Source organism: Hirundo rustica, chromosome 2 (genome assembly GCF_015227805.2).
Source record: "Hirundo rustica isolate bHirRus1 chromosome 2, bHirRus1.pri.v3, whole genome shotgun sequence".
Lineage (NCBI taxonomy): Eukaryota > Metazoa > Chordata > Aves > Passeriformes > Hirundinidae > Hirundo > Hirundo rustica.
Window position 1 is genome coordinate 1628656 of NC_053451.1, and position 18036 is coordinate 1646691.

Genomic DNA, 18036 nt, shown 5'->3' on the forward strand with positions numbered 1-18036 from the left:
AGCGCGACTGCAGTCACTGCCCGGGAGCTCCTGCCCGAGCCCGCGCTCCCATTCGTGTCCGTGCGAGCGCTTGCGGGGCTCGGCAGCAGGAAAACCCCGGGCTCTGCGGGTTTAGCGCCAGGCGCCGCTTCCCCGCGCCGCGCCTCGGCCCGGCCCGCGCCGCCCTCAGGAGCCGAGCCCAGCCGCGGGGAGCGCCGCGAGCGCCTCCGAGCGCAGCCGAACGGAGCCGAGCCGAGCCGAAGAGCCGAATCTACACGACTGCATCCGGTAAGAGACGAGGAGTGCCGAGTGCAGCCGAGTTTAGCCGAACAGCCGAAAACAGCCGAGGCCTGACGAAAAGGGACGAGTTTAGCCGAAGAGCCGAACCCACCCGAGTTTAGCCGACTTCTGCTGCATCGAGCCGAGCGCAGCCGCGCTCAGCCGAACCCAGCGAGCTGCGCCGAACCGAGCTGAGGTCAGTGGGTTTCGGTGCCGGAACTGGGGGAAGTGGAATCGAGGTGAGGCTTAAAAAACAAACGGAACTCGAGCAAAAAGGACAAGGTTTGTGTGTGACTGGGTTTAATAGTTTCTTCAGTCCTGAAATTGTTTTCTTACGCTATGTTTCAAGCCTAGAAAAAAATTGTTTTGAAGTGTTTCATGCCTTTGGGACAGAAATTAAGAGTTTGGATTTACAGAATTCCCTATCAGAGCTCTTTTGATTTCATCTTTTAAAACCAGTTTTAATACATTTCATGGAATTCACTGGAGCTAAATAAATTGGCTCCGGGGCTCAGGTGCAGCTTGAACCAAAATTTCCTGGGTTTAAATTCTGCAATTAGTATTAAAAAAAAAAAAAAAAAAAAAAAAAAATGCCATCTTTTCATATTTTACCAATCTATGATAAACTTTCCAATTGCTAAATTTTACCACCACCTTTTTGTGCGTGTGTGTGTGCATGTTTTCATGTTATCATGTTTTTCATGTATCAGTTAATGGGCCAATTCAGACCTGTCATTATTCTCATACAAAGCGGAGAGAGATGCACAGCATGGCAAACAGAAAACAAGACCACGGCTTTTTATCTGGGTCTAGATTCATGTTCATGAGAGGAATTGGTTCTCACAAAGTTTCAGGGACCAGCCACGTTTATGGGCCATATGTTTATGAATATTTGTGGCTCCGCCTGCCAGCTCCACTTCACCCAGCAGGCACGGCACCGAGGGTGCTCCCCTTCTATCTCTGGCAAGTCCAGAGGTCGCTTTTCCCGCTGCTCCGTCCCAGAGCGGATTTCTGTATCGCTGCTGTTGGCATCGTAGTGCTCAGTGGTGAGGAACGTCACCTCTGTAAGGCAAATCGTAGAAAAAAGGCCAAACGGAACAACCGGGTCTGTCTTTTGTATGAGCCATTGCATTCCAGCAGGGAAGCTTTCAGCAGGTGCAGGGCACAGGAGGGTTCCTTCCCATTTGATCCGAAGGGTCCGCAAAGGCAGCAGCAAAGGGTCGTGGCTGGGGCCTGTCAGGGGTCAGCATTATCAGCAGGAAGGAAGTGCGGCCGGAGGGGCTCAGGCAGACCTTGGGCTGGCTGTGACCTGTACTGGCCACATCTGCGCTGTCCTTGCTGGGGTGGGCAAAGGCAAATCTGGGAGCTGAGCACGTGCTCGAGACTCTCCCTCGGGTGTCTTAAAGTCTGTCCAGAGAATGAAAGTGTGCTTGGCTTGACTTGGTTTGTAGCACTTCAAAGTGGTCTTCAAATATTCTTCGATAACTGTGACCTGAATTAAGGCCAGAGTTCTTTTGTGCAAGCGTCGTTCTGATAGACAGTGGTTGTGCATCTGGACTGGTTTTAATGTCTCTGTTTTTTTCATGCAGTGTGACTGTTCCACCTAGTGTTTTTCAATAAAAGCAAGCGGTTGTGCCATAAAGCAAGAATAATCTCCAAAAGTGGCTGGGGTTTTGTTTGGTTTTCTTTTTGTTACCCAACACTACTTAGCTTTACTTCTGTGAGTTTGAAAGTTTTCTCCAAAAACTCGGAATGCAATTCCCCATTCTGCCCCCTGGTAAGCGCTGTATCTCCTGGAAAAGCCTCTGCCCTCCATCCTCCCTGCCCCGTTTGGAAGCGCTGCTCCGGTTTAGCCTGTGGTGATGGGTCTTAGCATCCTTTTGTGTCCAGGTAACCAAAACATTTTGTTACTGACAGAGCTGCCAGAGGAGCTGCCATGACTCCAGTGTCATTGGTGAGGCAGTTTCTGCTCTGAGGAGTTTTTGAACGCTGCTCAACAGCAACAGACCTCATCCTGCATGTTTGAAGGTGAGAGAAGAGACGGTCGCACCCCAGGAGCCTGATTTTGGAATGTTTTATGGAACTGACCGAGTAGCTTTTACTCCTGGGGTTTCCATGGTCTGCCCATGGCAGGTCCAGCCTGTGCTTCTACTTAGAGCCCTCAGTCCGCAGGGAAGCGAACCTCTGGGGAAGTTCTTACAGCTCTACTTAATGCTTGATGAATGCTGATGATTTCTGGAAGTAGGCTGTCCATCCTGACCCATTTTCTTCTCTCTCCTTGCAGACTGTAGCTGCTGAAAGGCTGAGGTGAGACCAGGATCTGCAGTCCCTGACTCTCCGTGTCTTGCTGAGGCTGAAGCCACGTTTGCTGTCAATGACGACTTAGTGGAAGATGCTAAAGACTGAAAACTTGTGGGTTTTTTCCCTGAATGTCAAGACTCTCTCTGCAGCTGTGCCCTGTACAGCTCTTAAAAGAGCTTTTGGGTTTAGAAGGGGTTTTCCATTCTGCAATATTTATCCATAACTCAATAAAAAAGAGTCATACTGTATTGATGTTGTTAATTACTCTGAGTTGATTAATTAAAGCAAATCATTGAAGAGGGGTTTGAGCATCCCTTGGATGGCCCTTGGAGCTGGCAGCTCTTGTTTAATGTCTCTTCATTCCTTTCATGTCTTTCAATTATTTCTTAAGCAATTACTGCAATTAGGATATACAGTAAGGACAACAGCATGCCTGTCCTGCTGGATTGGGAAATCCAAGCCCAGTTCCTTGGAGAGACTGAGGGGATGGGGAGCTGAGCCTCAGGCTGGGTTTTGACAGTGGGAATTTGGTGAGGAAGAAAGAGGAGAGATCCCCCCGAAAGGGGTTAAGGCCAGTTTGCTGGCTTTGGGTGCTCCTACCCCCCAAAAAAATCATCCTGGTTAAACGGGACTCGAAGAAGCAGCGGGATGTGCCGGGGGCCTGTGCTGGCACCCCCAGACCCTGGTCAGGGATGCCGGGAGGTGTCAGCTCCAGAGGAACACTACAGAGGGCCCGTGCTGGGACCCCCCAAATTGCAGCCAGAGATGCTGGGCACTGCTGGCCCTTTGGGACACCACTGAGAGGCTCCACTGCCCCATCCAGAGAGTTCTCCCGTTGTTTTCTGTCGTGCTTAGAACCTGCCAGGTCATTGTAATTACAGCTCCACGGGTCCAAAATCCCACCGGAGCGTTGGGAGTCACAGACGATCACACAGTAGCCAACGTGGGACAGGAAATGAGCTGTTCCATAGATTTATTTTTCCCAATGCGTTTGGAATTTAGAACAGAATCTCTCCTCTCCCCTCAGATCCCGTATCCTTGAGTTTTGGGTTTTCTCGTCAAGAATTTTCCGCCTACGCTGGAAACAAATTCCCCGGCAGCGCGGGGTTTGGCGGGGTTTGGCGGGTCCCGGGCCCGGCACGGGGGGGTCCCCGCGCCCCGCCCGGTCCCGGTCAGCACCGGGAAATCGCCGCCGCCGCCCTCCCGCGCCCAGGGCCCGGCGGGACCGGGGCGCGGCGCCGAGCCCCGCCGCCCGCCCGCCGGGGGAGAGGCGGCACCGCTCGGGAGCCCCGGCCGACAGGGACGGGACCCGAAGAGAAGCCCCGGCGCCGATTCCCGGCCCCGCCTCGGCGCCTCGGGCTCCGGCAGGGCCGGGAGCGGCCCCGGCTCGGCTGAGGGCTGAGGGGCGGGGCCGGGCCGGGGAGGGGGCGGGGCCGCGGGCGATGGTCCCGCCTCCATCCCGGGAGGGGCGGGGCGGGGCCGGGGCTCTGTGGGGCGGGCTCTGTGGGGCGGGCCCGGGGCGGAGCCGGGGCTCTGTGGGGCGGGCCCGGGGCGGGGCCGGGGCTCTGTGGGGCGGGCTCTGTGGGGCGGGCCCGGGGCGGGGCCGGGGCTCTGTGGGGCGGGCCCGGGGCGGAGCCGGGGCTCTGTGGGGCCGGCCCGGGGCGGGCTCGGGGCGGGGCCCGGGGCCGGCACAGGTGTACCTGGTCCGGGGGCTGCACGGGGCGGGGCCGAGGTGATTTAAGCCGTGGAAATCACCGCCGCCGCCATTTGCTCGCTCTGAGCACGTTGGTGGCGGGTGTCTCCTGTGCGGGCTCCGCAGCCCGGGACAGGACGGGCTTCGGCTTCCCCTTCTGTCCTCCCCTCTAGCCCTCCTTTCTCCTCCCCGTATTCCCCTTCTTTCTCTCCCTTTCCCCCCTTTCCCTCCCCTCCCCGTATTTCCCTTCTTTCTCTCCCTTTCCCCCCTTTCCCTCTTCTCCCCAAAGCCGACCCCCTTTCCTCCGCTTTCAGCCCTCCCCTCCTGTCCCCTCTCTACCCTCCTTCCTCCCCGTATTCCCCTTCTTTCTCTCCCTTTTCCCTTTCCCCCCTTTTTCTCTCCTCCCTTTATTCCTCTTTCTCTCCCTTTCCTGCCTTTTCCTCTGCTTTCAGCCGTCCCCTCCTGTCCCCCTCTCTACCCTCCTTCCTCCCCGTATTCCCCTTCTTTCTCTCCCTTTCCCCCCTTTCCCTCTCCTCCCCGTATTCCCCTTCTTTCTCTCCCTTCTCCCCTTTCCCTCCCCTCCCTTTATTCTTTCTCTCCCTTTACCCCCTTTTCCTCCACTTTCAGCCCTCCCCTCCTGTCTCCCTCTCTACCCTTCTTCCTCCTCCCTGTATTCCCCATATTTCTCCCCTAAACCCTTCCCTCCTCTCCCCTCAAACCGGACCCCCCCACTCCTTCCTCTCCTGTCCCTGCCCCGCTACCCTCTTCTATTCCCCCTCTCCCTCTCCTCTGTCCACCCTCTCTCTTCCCCCCCACCCGTCCTTTCCCTTCTCCCTGCCCCTTCTCATCCCCTGCTATCCCTTCTCTCCTTCCCCTTCCCTTCTTTCTCCCGCAGCCGCGGGGCTCGGGGCGCCGGATAATAAAGCCCAGAGGGCCGGAGCCCGGCGCCCCCACCGTCCCTGGAAGCCCCCACACGGGGACAGGCCCGCTCGGGCGCTGTCCCCATTCCGGTTAACACACCGCCCGACACTGCCGGCTCTCCGGCTTTCCCTACATCACACTGGGGTATCCCGGGGGGGTCGGGGTTGGGGGGGGTCGGGTGGGGGGTTGGGGGTTAGGAAGGGCCCCCTCATTAGGAGGGGGTCCCGGGGTGGGTGGGTTAGGAAGGGCCCCCTCCGGAGGAGGGGGTCCTGGGGGGGGGGAGGGCCCCCTCCGGAGGGGGGGGTCCCTGGGGGGGGGTCGGGGTGGGCCCCCTCCGGAGGAGGGGGTCCGGGGGAGGGGGGCGGGGCGGAGGGGGGGCATCCCCCCTCCAGTCCCCGCCCCACTCCTCCGGACCCCCTCCTCCGGACGGGGTCTGCCCCGGCCCCCTCCCCGGGACCCCCTCCTCCGGACCGGGGCCCGGGGGGGAGGGAGGGGGGCGGGTGGGGTGGGGGGGAAGCAGAGGGGGTCACGTCACTCTGCAGCACGAACACACACGTGTCACAGAAAAGAACAAACAGCCTCCCCCCTTGTGCCCCCCCCACCCCACCCGCCCCCCCTCCCTCCCCCCGGGCCCCGGTCCGGAGGAGGGGGTCCCGGGGAGGGGGCCGGGGCAGACCCCGTCCGGAGGAGGGGGTCCGGGGGAAGGGGGCGGGGACTGGAGGGGGGTGAGACCCCCCTCCGCCCCGCCCCCCTCCCCCGGACCCCCTCCTCCGGAGGGGGCCCACCCCGACCCCCCCCCCAGGGACCCCCCCCTCCGGAGGGGGCCCTCCCCCCCCCCCAGGACCCCCTCCTCCGGAGGGGGCCCTTCCTAACCCACCCACCCCGGGACCCCCTCCTAATGAGGGGGCCCTTCCTAACCCCCACCCCCCCACCCGACCCCCCCGGGATACCCCAGTGTGATGTAGGGAAAGCCGGAGAGCCGGCAGTGTCGGGCGGTGTGTTAACCGGAATGGGGACAGCGCCCGAGCGGGCCTGTCCCCGTGTGGGGCTTCCAGGGACGGTGGGGGCGCCGGGCTCCGGCCCTCTGGGCTTTATTATCCGGCGCCCCGAGCCCCGCGGCTGCGGGAGAAAGAAGGAGCAGGGAGGATGGACGAAGGCATCAGGGGGGCAGACGGGGTGGGTGAGTCAAGGACAGAGGGCAGGTGGGGGTGTCGGGGTGTGCAGGGCAGCAGGGGCAGGGGGTGGCGGGCTGGGGGGGAAGGAATGGCGGAGGAAGGAGGAGGAGGATTGACAGCAGGTGGGGGCAATTGGGAGGGGGAAGGGGAGCAGGGAGAGGGCACAGGAGGAGCCAGGGCTGGGGGGGGACGGAAGGCTGAAAGGCAGAGGGAGAGGATAGAGGAGTAGGGTAGGGTAGGGATATGTAGTGGTATGGGGGTGGGTGGCTGGGGGGCGACGGCCCCGGGGGGGGGAAGGAGGGGAGGGCTAGGGGGGAGAGGGAGGGGGGGGGGTAGGGGGGGGGGAGGGTGTAGGGGGTGGGGGAGGGGAGAAAGGGAGGGGAGAAGAGAGGGATGATAGAAGAAGAGAAGCGTAGAAGAAAAGAGATACAGAGAAAAAGAAATGGAGAGAAAAAGAAATATGGAGCCCGGCCCGGCAGCATCCTCCCTCGCCGAGCGCCGAGGGGCAAATGGCTCCGCGGGGCTCTCGGCGTGGATTAAATCCCCACAGGCCCCGCCCCGCGCAGCCGCTCTGGGGCCCCGCGCACCTGTGCAGCTCCAACTCGTCACACCTGAGCCGGCCCCGCCCCGCCCCGCCCGCGCCCCTTAAATCCCGGCCGATCCGCGCCCGCTCCGCTCTCTGCGGTGGATGCTCATCCCGGGACGCGGCGGGACCGTCGTTCGGGGCGCCGTGCGGAACCACAACCCAGGGGCTGCTCCCGGCGCTGCGCGGAGCCCGAGGCGCTGAGGTAGGGCCGGGGGTCGGGTCCGGCTCCTCTCGGTGTCCGCTGCGGGTCCCGAGCGGTGCCGCCTCTCCCCCGGCCGGCAGGGTGCGGGTCGCGGCATCGGGGCCGGGATCGGGATCGGTAGGAGCCGCTTCGGGACGGGCGCCGGGGCCGAGCCCGGCGCTCCTGCTCCGGCTGCAGCCGGCCTGGGGCTCCGGGCGCGATGCTGCTGCGGCCGCGGGGAGCCGGGGCTCTGCCGCGAACCGTGCGCGGGAGAACGGCGCCGGTATTTTCTCCTGCAGGCGCTGGATCGCAGCTGGGGCACGGGGAACGCCGTGCCGACCCCGGGACCCCCTAAACCCCGCCGCTCCTGGTGCTCCCGTCCCGCGGGTGCCGCCTGGTTGTACCCCCGCGGGTGTGCGAAGCCCCCGCAGCCCTCGGGGGAGAGCAGCGCCCGGCTCCCCCTTCCCGCTGTCCGCGCACCCGTGGGGCTTTGCCGGCCGCAGCCTTGTGGAAGGAGCGGGGCCGGATCACCGTGGGCGGGAGGAGCCGCTCGGCAGGGCCCGGACACGGCTCCACCCCGGCTGCTTCTCCAACAGCTGCCAGGTGAGGTGCTCCCCCTCCCCCTTGCCTTACAGCTCACTCTGCAAGGGCAAAACCTTTTATTAAAATGCAGCTGAGAATTTTCCTCTTTATTTCCAGATCACAGGAGGCATTGAGGTTGAGATGGATCCTAAAATCTGACTCTCAGGGAAGTGGACCACTTGAGGATTGAATTCACAACCTTGGCACGACTAGGATTCTGCTCCAACCAGCTGAGCTAATCTCTGAGTGAGGGGGGTGGATCTCCCCAGGATGGGAATCCTTAGCACCACTAAGGGAAGTACAGAGCCTTCTTTTCTGCTGAAGCTGCTTTACACACCTGCCCCTGGAAGCTCTTCCAATAACACTGACTTCCTGCCCTTTCCAGGATTTAACCAACAGCCATAAAAGTGCTCACACAATGTCCTTTTCCAGACAGAAATGAGCCAGACGAGTCCCGAGGCTTCCCTTGCTCCACAGCCAAAGCTCTGGAGAGAGGCAGGGCTGGTCCCACCTGCGGAGGGGCGTTTCCTGAAGGTGAGTGTTGCCAGGCCAATATGATGGTGGCTGCTGAGGCTGGGGCTGCTTTTCCAGCCCAGAGCTGCACAGAGGCCTCGGTGCCTCCCCTTGCTGCCAGCAGTGTTCTTTGGCGTTTCCTGCACATCTTGGGCTGCCGGGAACGTGGGGCGGGAGGAGGCCGGCAGCCCCTGAAAGGCAACCAGCACTTCTTGTCCTTGGGGTGTGCAGGGGAGGAGCCGTGGGCTCCTCTGCACAGGCCAGGGGCTGCTCTGCACGGGCACGGGGAGATGCTTCACCCCGCACGGAGGCCACCGAGAGCCCCGAGGCGCCCCGAGGAGCAGCTGGCACTGCCTGGGCACGGGCGGCTCGGGCCATCCGCAGAGGGGCTCAGACGGCGATTCCCGGTCCCCACCTCCCGGAGCTCCCCCGCGGCTGCCAGGTATGTCCTGGCCACCCCAAATCCCCCCTTTCCAGCCTGAGGACATTATCCATCAGCAGCATGAAAGCCAAGGCAATTTTCCCTCACAGAAATGAAATCCTGAGCAATAGCCCTCGGAGATGCCTTAAAATCAAAGGCTCAAGCGGGATGAAGTTATCTTTGGATGATGCTTGGAGTTTTTCAGGGAGCCGGCTGGAGGCACGGAAGTGATGGAAAGCTTTTCCAGGTGGGTCCCACTGGAGGTGTGCTGAAGGCAGGGATGTGCATCCCTTTCCTGAGAGAAAGAATTTGTAGAGGCCACCGCTGAGGCTCTGGAAGGAGCTGAGCTTCTGCAGGCAGAGATGTTCTCCCGTGGGCACAGGGGCTGCCTCGGCACGGGCCGGGAGCGCGTCCGGCCAGCGCCTTCTCCTGCTTTAGCATATCAACGGGAGCCCGAGCTCGGGGGGGGTGAAATCAGCTGAATTCCAGGCAACTCTGCCAAGGGTCCCCCAGGGACATGGCTGGGGCTGGGGGATGAGGGTTTTAAATAGCAAAATCTTTGAAATATAAAGCTGTCCTTGTCCCCGTGCTGCTGAGCTTCCTTGGAAGCTCTGCCGGTTCCTGACACAGCTGCCATTCGAGCGGCAGCTCTGCACGGGAATATCCTCGCTCCGTGAGGTTACTGCAGCGGGAACTGAGCAGGGACTTGGGGGCCATGGCTATAATTCATCTGAACTAGCAAAGCTGAGAGTGAGCACCGAATCTGGGCTCCACACAGGGAACAATCTTAGTGCTGCCCTGTCAGCTCAAGCCCCTGGGCTGGGAAGTTCTGGGAGTCAAATGTATGGAATTATACAGATCACAGCGACTGGCATGGCCCAGAGGGACAATGCGAGTCCCAGACAATTCCACTGCAATCCACTCTGGGGGAAAACAGCCTGTGTCTGCCAGGAGCTCTGACTCTGTTTCTCCTATCAGCACCTGAGCAGTGCCAGGGTCACTGTGAGGGCTTTAAAATCCAAATAAACCCCAAACCCCACAAAGCAAATAATCCAAATAAAGAAATGCATTATTGTCATCAAGAGCTCAAAACTCTGTTAAGAATTCTATGACAACAAGGTAATGGGATTCCCAGGAATCTCATTAATGCTCTTGTTTCCATTGTTAGGTATTTTCAATCCCTCATTTGCCAGCTTGTAAAAGTTATCCTGGAATTTAGAGGTCAAGCAGGGCTGGTTTTGGATTGACCTCCACCTCTGCTCCCACTCTGTGCAGACACAACTTGGGCCACGGTGGTTAGACACGTGGCCTCAGCTTTTCACCCAAAGACATCCCCTGCTTGTTCCCTGTAGATGAAGATTCTGCTCCAAACCGTCCCCTCCTCACCTCCTCAGCGATTCCCTCGAAAATGCCACCCCATTGCTCCTGGCATCCTCTCACATTTTCCTACACAAGCAGTTCTTGTGTCCCCTCTCAGTGACACCAGGTTTTCAGATAAACGAATGGCATCACCTCTGCCCACTGCTCATGATTCTCCCAACCAAAATCTCAAGAGCAAATGCTCCTTGGACTTTAAGAATTTGAAATAACTTGGAAGCAAAATAAATCACCTTTTTGTTCTGTGGTTTTGGTTTTTTCTTTCAGATGCTGGAGGTTGCTTCTGTGGATGTGTGCTGAGCTCTCACTACAGGGAACTGTCAGGCCTGAATGGCTGGGAGTTCGTGTTCTTCTCACTGGGGAATCAGAAATAAATAGGAATTAGACTGCAGAAATGTTTTCTGAAACCTTTCCCCTTTGCTGGAAGATCTTCTCTTTCTGCCTTTGAATCTACAGCTGTTCCCTGATGTTGTTTCCCCTGCCTGAATTCCTTGCAGCTCCTAGCTGGGAAAAACTGGGATAACTTAGAGGGGATAGAGGTGAGGTTTTTAGCTGTATTTTTCTAAAATTTCTAATTATTCTGAAATTATCTCTGATTCCCTAGGCTGGGGACAGGAATGAGCAGAAACCATCGGCCTCTGGGGCCATGACTTGATTTTAACCACACGGATCTTACCAAATGCAGGATTTACAGACCTCAGGCTCTCTTACCACAAAAGCCTGTTCACATCCAGGTCTCAGGGTGACCAATACCTCCTCCACAAAACCCACAGGGATTCAAATTTTGTGCTGGTTTTACAAGCTTCATGTCAGATTTGCAAAAGCAACTCCCAGCAGGTCCCTTCCCTGCTTTCCAGAGCAGCAGTCCCCAGTGATCTCCGCTTCCCTGGAAAACCCACTCCAGCCCCAGAGTGTACCAAGGGGAGCACAACTCTGGAGAGGTCACAGCCCTCACCTGGACCGAAGCACTTGGAGCGAGATCCAGCTACAAATGGAATTCCAGAAACAGCCTCCAAAAGGCTCTAGGATCATACCTTTAAAATGGCTCCAAAGGACAACGGCTCCGGTGCCAGGTCAGTACCTGCACGAGTCCTTGTGCCAGCCCCGGCTCTCTGAAACACACGAGAAATCAACAATGACACAGAGGCCTCGTTTGCAGAATTCCTCATCCAAACCCTCGCTTTCCCACCCTGCGCTGAGGCCAGTCTCAGCCAGTGTCAGTAAGTAACCTTTGCTGAGAGCAGTCATCACCCCAGTCCTCCAGCCTTGGCAAGATTCTGTAGTGAGCTGACCCAAACGCTGATCCTTCATCTGAACTTCTTACAGGGTTTGTTAGAAAGGTACTGGACAGCAAATCCCACAACACAATGAAAAGGCTGCACAAGGAATAACAGAAGGTGGTCCGTGAATAACCAAACCCACCCATGCCCATCACTGCTCCACCCCTAATTTGGGTGAAATATTGATACAGTTGATAAAGACTCCCCTTCCCTGTTACACAGTCCTCCACTGCATATCTGGGGAGTGGATTTATTCCTTTCTTTCTTCCCAACAACAGCCCAAATCCCAGTCCTCACACACGCAAACCAAACACACCTCAGGCAATGGACATCAGCACCTGGAATTCCGAGCTCCCTGTTCCCTGCATTGCTCATCCAAGCACTCACAGCAATCTCACCTTGCCCAGAGACTCTCTGTCCTCAGAGGGAAGCACAAGCTGATGAGACAGGTCTGGCACCACATTTCCTCTTCTTCCTGCTGACCTGGAGAGCCACAGGGGAACGCAGTCCCTCAGACCTCGCATCCCTGAACGTCCTGAGGGCTGGACTTTTACCCAGATCCCAGGGCCCTGCACGGCAGCGCTGACACGAGCACAGGCTGATCCCTCTGCCCAGCACCTCATTTTTCCTCCCACTGCTCCCAAATCCTCCCAGCTCTGCCCCGCATCTGTGCCGGGGCCGGTGCCTGCCCCCAGCCCAAGCAGAGGCTGTCACCCAGCTCTGCACCAGCTGCCACCCCTGGCAGAGCTGGGGATACAGCCAGGGCCGGGCTCCCCGGGCTCCCCAACCCCCAGCCCAGTCCTGAGATGCACAAATGAGGCCCAACCCGCCCCTCTGGACACAGCCAAACGCCACAACTCCGTCACCCCAAAGGAACTCCGGCCTCCTCACCTCTCGCCTCCTCCAGCAGACACGGGCAGGACCGGGCTGGCAGAAATGGCGTTCCCCAGGCAGTTCATCCCAGCAGAGGGGAAAAGAGGAACCCCGCGTCCCTCTGATTTACCCCCCAGCGGGGGCAGGACCAGGAGCCCCTCCAGCGCGGACCCCCGGTGCCGAAGCCTCTTGGCTTTGGCTGCTTAAGCACCGCAGCTTTTGGCAAAGATGGGAGGAGTTCAGTGATTTTTCCCGTCCTGAGAGAGAGAAGGAAAAGACAATGAAGTCCCCTGCGGATGTCAAAGCGTCCCGGCTCTCACGCTCCCGCTCCCATTGCTCACTGTGGGCTTCTATCCGTGAGAGGTGACGCCGATTCAAACACAAGAGCGCCCTTTTACAGCATTTGTATTCCCAGCTATTTCAGACGTTAAAAGGATGCTCATTTTTCTTTTATTGCATTCTTTGCCTAATTTCAACATTTTCATCCCAGACCCCACCTGTCAGTTCTTTACTCTTTTACCCTTGGACTTTGCACAAAGGGAGGGACACCCGGGATGCTGCATCACACAAAATCCCAAAATCCCAAAGAGAACCCCCTCCAAAAGCTGACAGAGAAAGGTTTCAAGGCACTCCAGAACTCAGACAGCCGTTTGTGTCTGCTCAGGCCACCCCAATTCTGTCACACCCACCTGAGCCGTGCAGGCGAGGCCAAGGCTCCCCTTCCTCCTGGGGAATCGCTCTCTGAGACCGCAGATGTCCATCCTGGGCAGCACCTGGAAACAAGGTGAGAAAGGCAAAATGAAAATGTTTGCTGTCAGAAAATGAGTGTCCGTAATCAGGACTTCTGGACAAATTTAGTAACACCCCTTTCATATGATGAGTGCAAGCCATGCCCATCCTTCCAGCCCAGGTGAAAACAGGAAGGAGAACCACAGGAAAAGCAGGAAGACAGAGTCCCTCATTTGGAAATATTTCCTACAGTCTCTCCTGCGTGGTATGCTCTTTGTGTTCTCGGAGAGAATGGATTGCTGCTATAAACATCTCCAGCCCGTATTTTATCAGCCACAGCCACGACAAGGCGAGCTCCAGCTGGAGAGCCAGGGAGCTGCAGGGCCTCAGCACACCGAGGAGAAGAGCAGGGGAAGCAGGGGGGTGTGGGGGGAGAGCTGGGGGAGTGAAGGACCAGACACTTTCTTGGTTCGATTCATCAGTGCTGGGAACTCGGAAAACACACGGGGCTGGATGCATGCGGGACATCACGGCCGTGGTTTGGGTGTTTGCCTCTGCTCCTAAGCTTTGGCCTCACCCCCTGTCCAGAGGAGCACAGAATTCCTCCAGGGTAAGGGGGAGCCTGCTCCCACTCCAGGCATGTGTCCAGCAAAGGAGGGGAGTGGTTTAGAGTAACTGACCGGTGTTTTTATCACACACAAACCTCAAACCCAACAAACACAGAAATTGACTCGACTGAGCTGCAACGCCAAGCGTTCACAGGCCAGAGGCAAGAGGTGCACACAGGACCAAGAAGCACCATTGCACTTGGTTTTTCTGCTTCCATATATTCTAATTCTGCTTTGCTTCACAGCTGCTATGCTGCCAAGGTCATGTCCATTTTCAGAAGCCTGTGTCCGGTGTAGCAGAGGCTGGAAATCCTCACTTAGGATTTCCATGTCACATCTGGCTGTGCCAAGGCACACACATATGCCCATCTCTGCGATATGTCAGTCAGAATTCATGTAACCCAGCCACTTGTTCCTCACTGCACCACTCAGAAATACATTAAAAAGCCAGGGAAAGACAAAACAAAACAAAACAAAAAAACAACCACAAAAACCCACCCAAACAACAACCCACAAAGAGAGAGCTATGTTAAAATCCGCATATTCTGCCCAGCGATGGAGAGAAAGAAGGAGGAAAGCTTTTCTTCCAGTTCTCCCAGCTGTGGACCGAGCAGGCTGAAAGAGCCACTGCTGCCCTCACCTGCAGCCCTGGCAGCTTCCCTCCTTCCTTCGGCCGTGCCCTGGCTTCTGAGGGACCAGAGGCACCCCACAGCCCCGGAGTGCCGGCACTCACACCCACCACTAGTCCGGACATCTCCATCTTCCATCCTCGCCCAAACACACCCCAGGGCGTTTTTGCTTTCCTGACAGCCCGGGCAAATTCCATTTACATTTATCAAGGCGACGGACACCCTGTGCGCTCTGGGGTCACACTCCTTTGGCACAAGGACCTGAGAGAAGGCTGGGGGGAAGAATCCAGCAGCAAATTGAAATCCCAGATATGCAAATGAAGGCCTGCTTTTGGCAGGTTTCTTTTGGCTTTCAGGGCACAAGAAAGGCCTTTAGACCATTTGCATCCACAGCAAAAGCCCACGCCGAGGGCTTGGTTTTAATGATGTTGCACTTAATGTTACAGATAGAACTGCTTTGGGCTTTGGCATTTCCTGCACCCACGCTAGCACATTAAAAGAATTAAGTGCAGAGTCCTGAAGTGCAGTTATTTCAATTCTATTTTGGTATCAAGTCAAGTGTCACTTGACATACCAAAATCCACAGCAAGACTTAAAAAAAATGAAAAGCAACTCCCTCCCCTCACCCCTGCACTTTCAATTTTCCAGTTTAGGGGTCCCCTTAAGAACAGGTTAAAGAGGAGAGGAAGAAAAACCCAAGACCTACTATCAACTGTTGTACCAATAGCACAAATTTTCCACAGATTTTCACTACACCCGATGGCTTTTCTAAGAAAATCAATTTGTACGTGTAAAAAACCCTTCCAGTAGGCAGGTGTTTCTGAGCCCACACCTCCCCAGGTAAAGGATCACAGGAGGAGTGGCACACAGGTAACCAAAGGTGCCCAAGAGAGCTTCAAGGGACTGTATTTGGGCAGGATTATTTGAAACCAAACTGCTCTGCAGCTGCCCCAAGCCTGGAGTTTGCAGAAACAAAACGAGCTCCCCCTCCTGCCTCATTTGCTGCCTTCTCTGATTGAGGGAGAACCACACAATGCAAATGATAATAGGGAAGATGGTAAGAGCCATCCAAAGCCCCCAGGATGGCTGGCACCAGGGTTCACTCCCTCCTCTGGCTGATGGAACTCAAACCCAGGTGTTCCGGGATTTAAGGAGAAGAACCCAGCTCTGCCGCTTGCTGTTCCACTCCCTCCCACATTTGCACAGCAGGAATATCGCTGGGCTCTGCGTCACGCCCCAAAGCAGCAGCCCTGGCACCCAGAACACTCTCCCCTTCCCAGACACCGAGCTGACCGGCCGGCCTCACATCCTCCGAGGGCAGAAAATACACGAACCACTAACAAATGGGTGTTTTAGACCAAACGGGACCCAGCGCAGGGGTCAAATATCCCAGGCTGCGTTCCTGAGCATTCCCAAGGCTTTTGGGCAGGAAAGCAAAACTTGGCACATCAAGGACCGTTTCCCTCGTAACAATATCCTCCCTAAAACTTCCCACGTTAAGCCCGGGTATTTGTAACGTCCTCGGGAACACGTTCCACAGAGAGCAGCGGGTCCCTCGTCACAGGGGCGGCAGCAGAACCCCGGCCATAAAGGGCCATTTACCTTGCACAGCATCCTCAGGAAAACTTCCCACATAAAGAAGGACCGGGCCCCCCTGCAACAACAACCTCGGCGCAACAGAACGCTTTTCCTTCTCCCGTACCGCCCCTTTTCCACGCCGGCAAAAACAATTCCTGAGTAGAAACAGATCCTCACCCGCTCCAAGGACCGAAGCTCTGCGGCTCATCCGCACGGGCTGACCCCGCTCCGGGGAGGAATCTTCACACAGCCCCCGAGGCCTGGGCTCAGACGCTGCTACCAGCAGAAGACAAGGGCTTCATGAAGCTCTCCGTTCTCAGCGCTCCAGCTGCAGCGTTCTCGTTTCTCACGGACTCTCCGTTCTGTTTCCAGGACTCATTCCCATCAGGAGACTCCCACCACGCCGTTCCGGCTGCAAATCCCCACGGTACCATTGGTCCCAATCACCGCTCCTCTCCCAGCCCCGCTCCATCCTTTACCCTTTTATAGCCACGGCCCCGCCCCTTTGGACACAAAAGGAGGCTCTCACGTGCCTCCTGAGACCCAAACCATTCCAGGTGGCTCAGGAAATAAATATCAGTATAAATAAACTCGTCCGTTTTGGGATAACGAACTGCCTTTGTCCCCATTCCCCCTCCTGTTCCCTGTTCCTAAGGCAAAAACCACAGATCAGATGGGGTCGGGGGGTAAATGCCAAGTCCAAAACCGAACAAAACTTGTTTTTCCATCGGTTTCCATCAGGACCGTTCGGTTTTTCCCACTGACCCTCGCCGCAGCCACAGGAGCAGCTCCTCTCTGCCACCCACGGGGGTGGGCACAGGGACACCCATCCCGCCGCTCCCCCGAAAACCGAGCTCAGCCCATCCCACGAAACGCCGTCATCGCGGCCGGGAACGCGGCACGAGCTCCATTCCGTGAAACGCGACCCCGGAGAGCCTCGAGTCCCGGCACGAACTCGTCCCACACGGCAGTCGGGTCCCACGTACGGGTGCTGAAAGGACCCGCGTCCCCCCGCGGGCGCCCCCGGCCCCGGTGACCCCTGCGCAGCCCTCCCTCCCCTCCGGCCGCTCACCTGAGGCCGCCGTTCGCTCCTTCCCGGCGGCGCCGCCCGAGCCGAGGGGATTTTCCCCGTTCCCGGCGCAGCTGCGGCCGGCACGGCGGGAACAGGGCGGCGGAAGGAGAGCGAGCCCCGCGTTCCGCGCTCCGGGGGACACGGGGCTGGCAGCGGCGGAACCGCAGCCCCCGCCGCCGCCTCTGCCCCGGGGCCCGCCCCGGCCGGCAGCTCCACCTTTTCCTGTGGCAACACCTGCCCCTGCTCATTCCTGCCGTTTCCGGGCAGTAAAAACCGCCTTGGGAAATTGCTTCTGATAGCTGTAATCAAATTTCTGATGGGAGTCCTTGAAACAGAACTCTGTGTGTGTGTGTGTGTGTGTAACTTCCCCCCCTCCCCAGCTAAAACCAAACTTCGTTAAACCACGACGCCGTGACAAATGAGGATGCTACAGATGGAGTGACAGCAGAGGAAACCTTGCTCCTGCCAGTTACCCGTGGGAAGAAAGCAAATCCCAGCAGTCTCCTGCTCGAAAAACAGGGCAAGAGAATTCTGTGTTCTCTCCTGCTTAGGATGTACATTTTCACTGTCCTAAAAAGGGACCATTTGAGGCTTTAGAGTGATAGGTGTAGGTCAAGGATCTGCTGCCTTGGCGGGGCAAAAGGTGGAGCTGCTGTGATCGTGACAGACCCGAATAATTAGAGATCAATGGGAAACTGTTCAGAGCACCAAAAATGATAGGGAACGTCAGCTTGACTGGTGTCACATGTAGAGCTGGAACAACGACCCTAAACGCCCCAGAGAGGTAAAGAAACCCTGAGCCACGCTGTGACCTGCAGGACGCAGGTGCCGGTGACCCGGGGGCCCTGCTGGCCATACGCGACCCCTGCGACGGCCGCGAGGAAGGCGAGGACGGCCAGCACCACGGCCGCGCGCGTGAGGGCCCGGAAGGCCTCCAGCGGCGGCGGCAGCGCCAGCACGGAGTCGTAGAACTTGCACTGCAGCCTGAGGCCCGGCTGGCTGACGCAGTCCATCCACAGCCCCTCCCAGACGGTCTCGAACACCACGATGTTGCCGTCCACGTAGGCAGAGACCCTCCACTGGGGCATGGCCGTGGCCGCCAAGGTGCCCACCATGCCCATGCCGCCGAAGATCAGCCCGGTGATCTGGAGCACGCAGCAGGCCATGCTGCCCCCAGAGCTGCTCCAGCTGCTGCTCCAAAACCACTCCAGCTGCTGCCCCAAAAACCACTGCAGCTGCTTGTGAAAAACGCCAATCAC

General features: G+C 57.8%; 1 protein-coding gene and 3 long non-coding RNA genes across 10 annotated transcripts; 2 read left to right on the forward strand and 2 right to left on the reverse strand.

Annotated features, from left to right (window-relative positions):
• The first annotated feature begins 289 nt into the window (after positions 1-289).
• Positions 290-2807, forward strand: LOC120749147 (uncharacterized). 2 transcript variants are annotated; one of them, XR_005699556.1, is made up of 3 exons: positions 290-540; positions 2176-2286; positions 2543-2807. It is a non-coding gene; the product is annotated as an uncharacterized LOC120749147 (long non-coding RNA). The 2 variants fall into 2 exon arrangements; XR_005699555.1 differs by having other exon boundaries at positions 290-454.
• A 4636-nt stretch (positions 2808-7443) lies between these two features.
• On the forward strand, positions 7444-10986 carry LOC120749146 (uncharacterized). 3 transcript variants are annotated; one of them, XR_005699553.1, is made up of 5 exons: positions 7444-7718; positions 7815-8652; positions 8742-8878; positions 10276-10547; positions 10871-10986. It is a non-coding gene; the product is annotated as an uncharacterized LOC120749146 (long non-coding RNA). The 3 variants fall into 3 exon arrangements; XR_009208611.1 differs by having other exon boundaries at positions 7815-8231; positions 8442-8878; XR_009208609.1 differs by having other exon boundaries at positions 7815-8878.
• LOC120749142 (uncharacterized) lies at positions 7773-16893 on the reverse strand. Of its 4 annotated transcripts, none has more exons than XR_005699545.2 (8): positions 16778-16893; positions 15883-16117; positions 12851-12934; positions 12180-12418; positions 11687-11771; positions 11043-11120; positions 10242-10364; positions 7773-8926 (listed from the first exon to the last, which is right to left on the reverse strand). It is a non-coding gene; the product is annotated as an uncharacterized LOC120749142 (long non-coding RNA). The 4 variants fall into 4 exon arrangements; XR_005699546.2 differs by having other exon boundaries at positions 7773-9158; XR_005699543.2 differs by having other exon boundaries at positions 10964-11120.
• Positions 16894-17544: 651 nt separating this feature from the next.
• On the reverse strand, positions 17545-17943 carry LOC120765506 (claudin-8-like). Its single transcript, XM_040090438.1, has one exon. It carries the CDS (start codon positions 17941-17943, stop codon positions 17545-17547), a length of 399 nt encoding a protein of 132 aa, XP_039946372.1.
• Between the last annotated feature and the right edge of the window lie 93 nt (positions 17944-18036).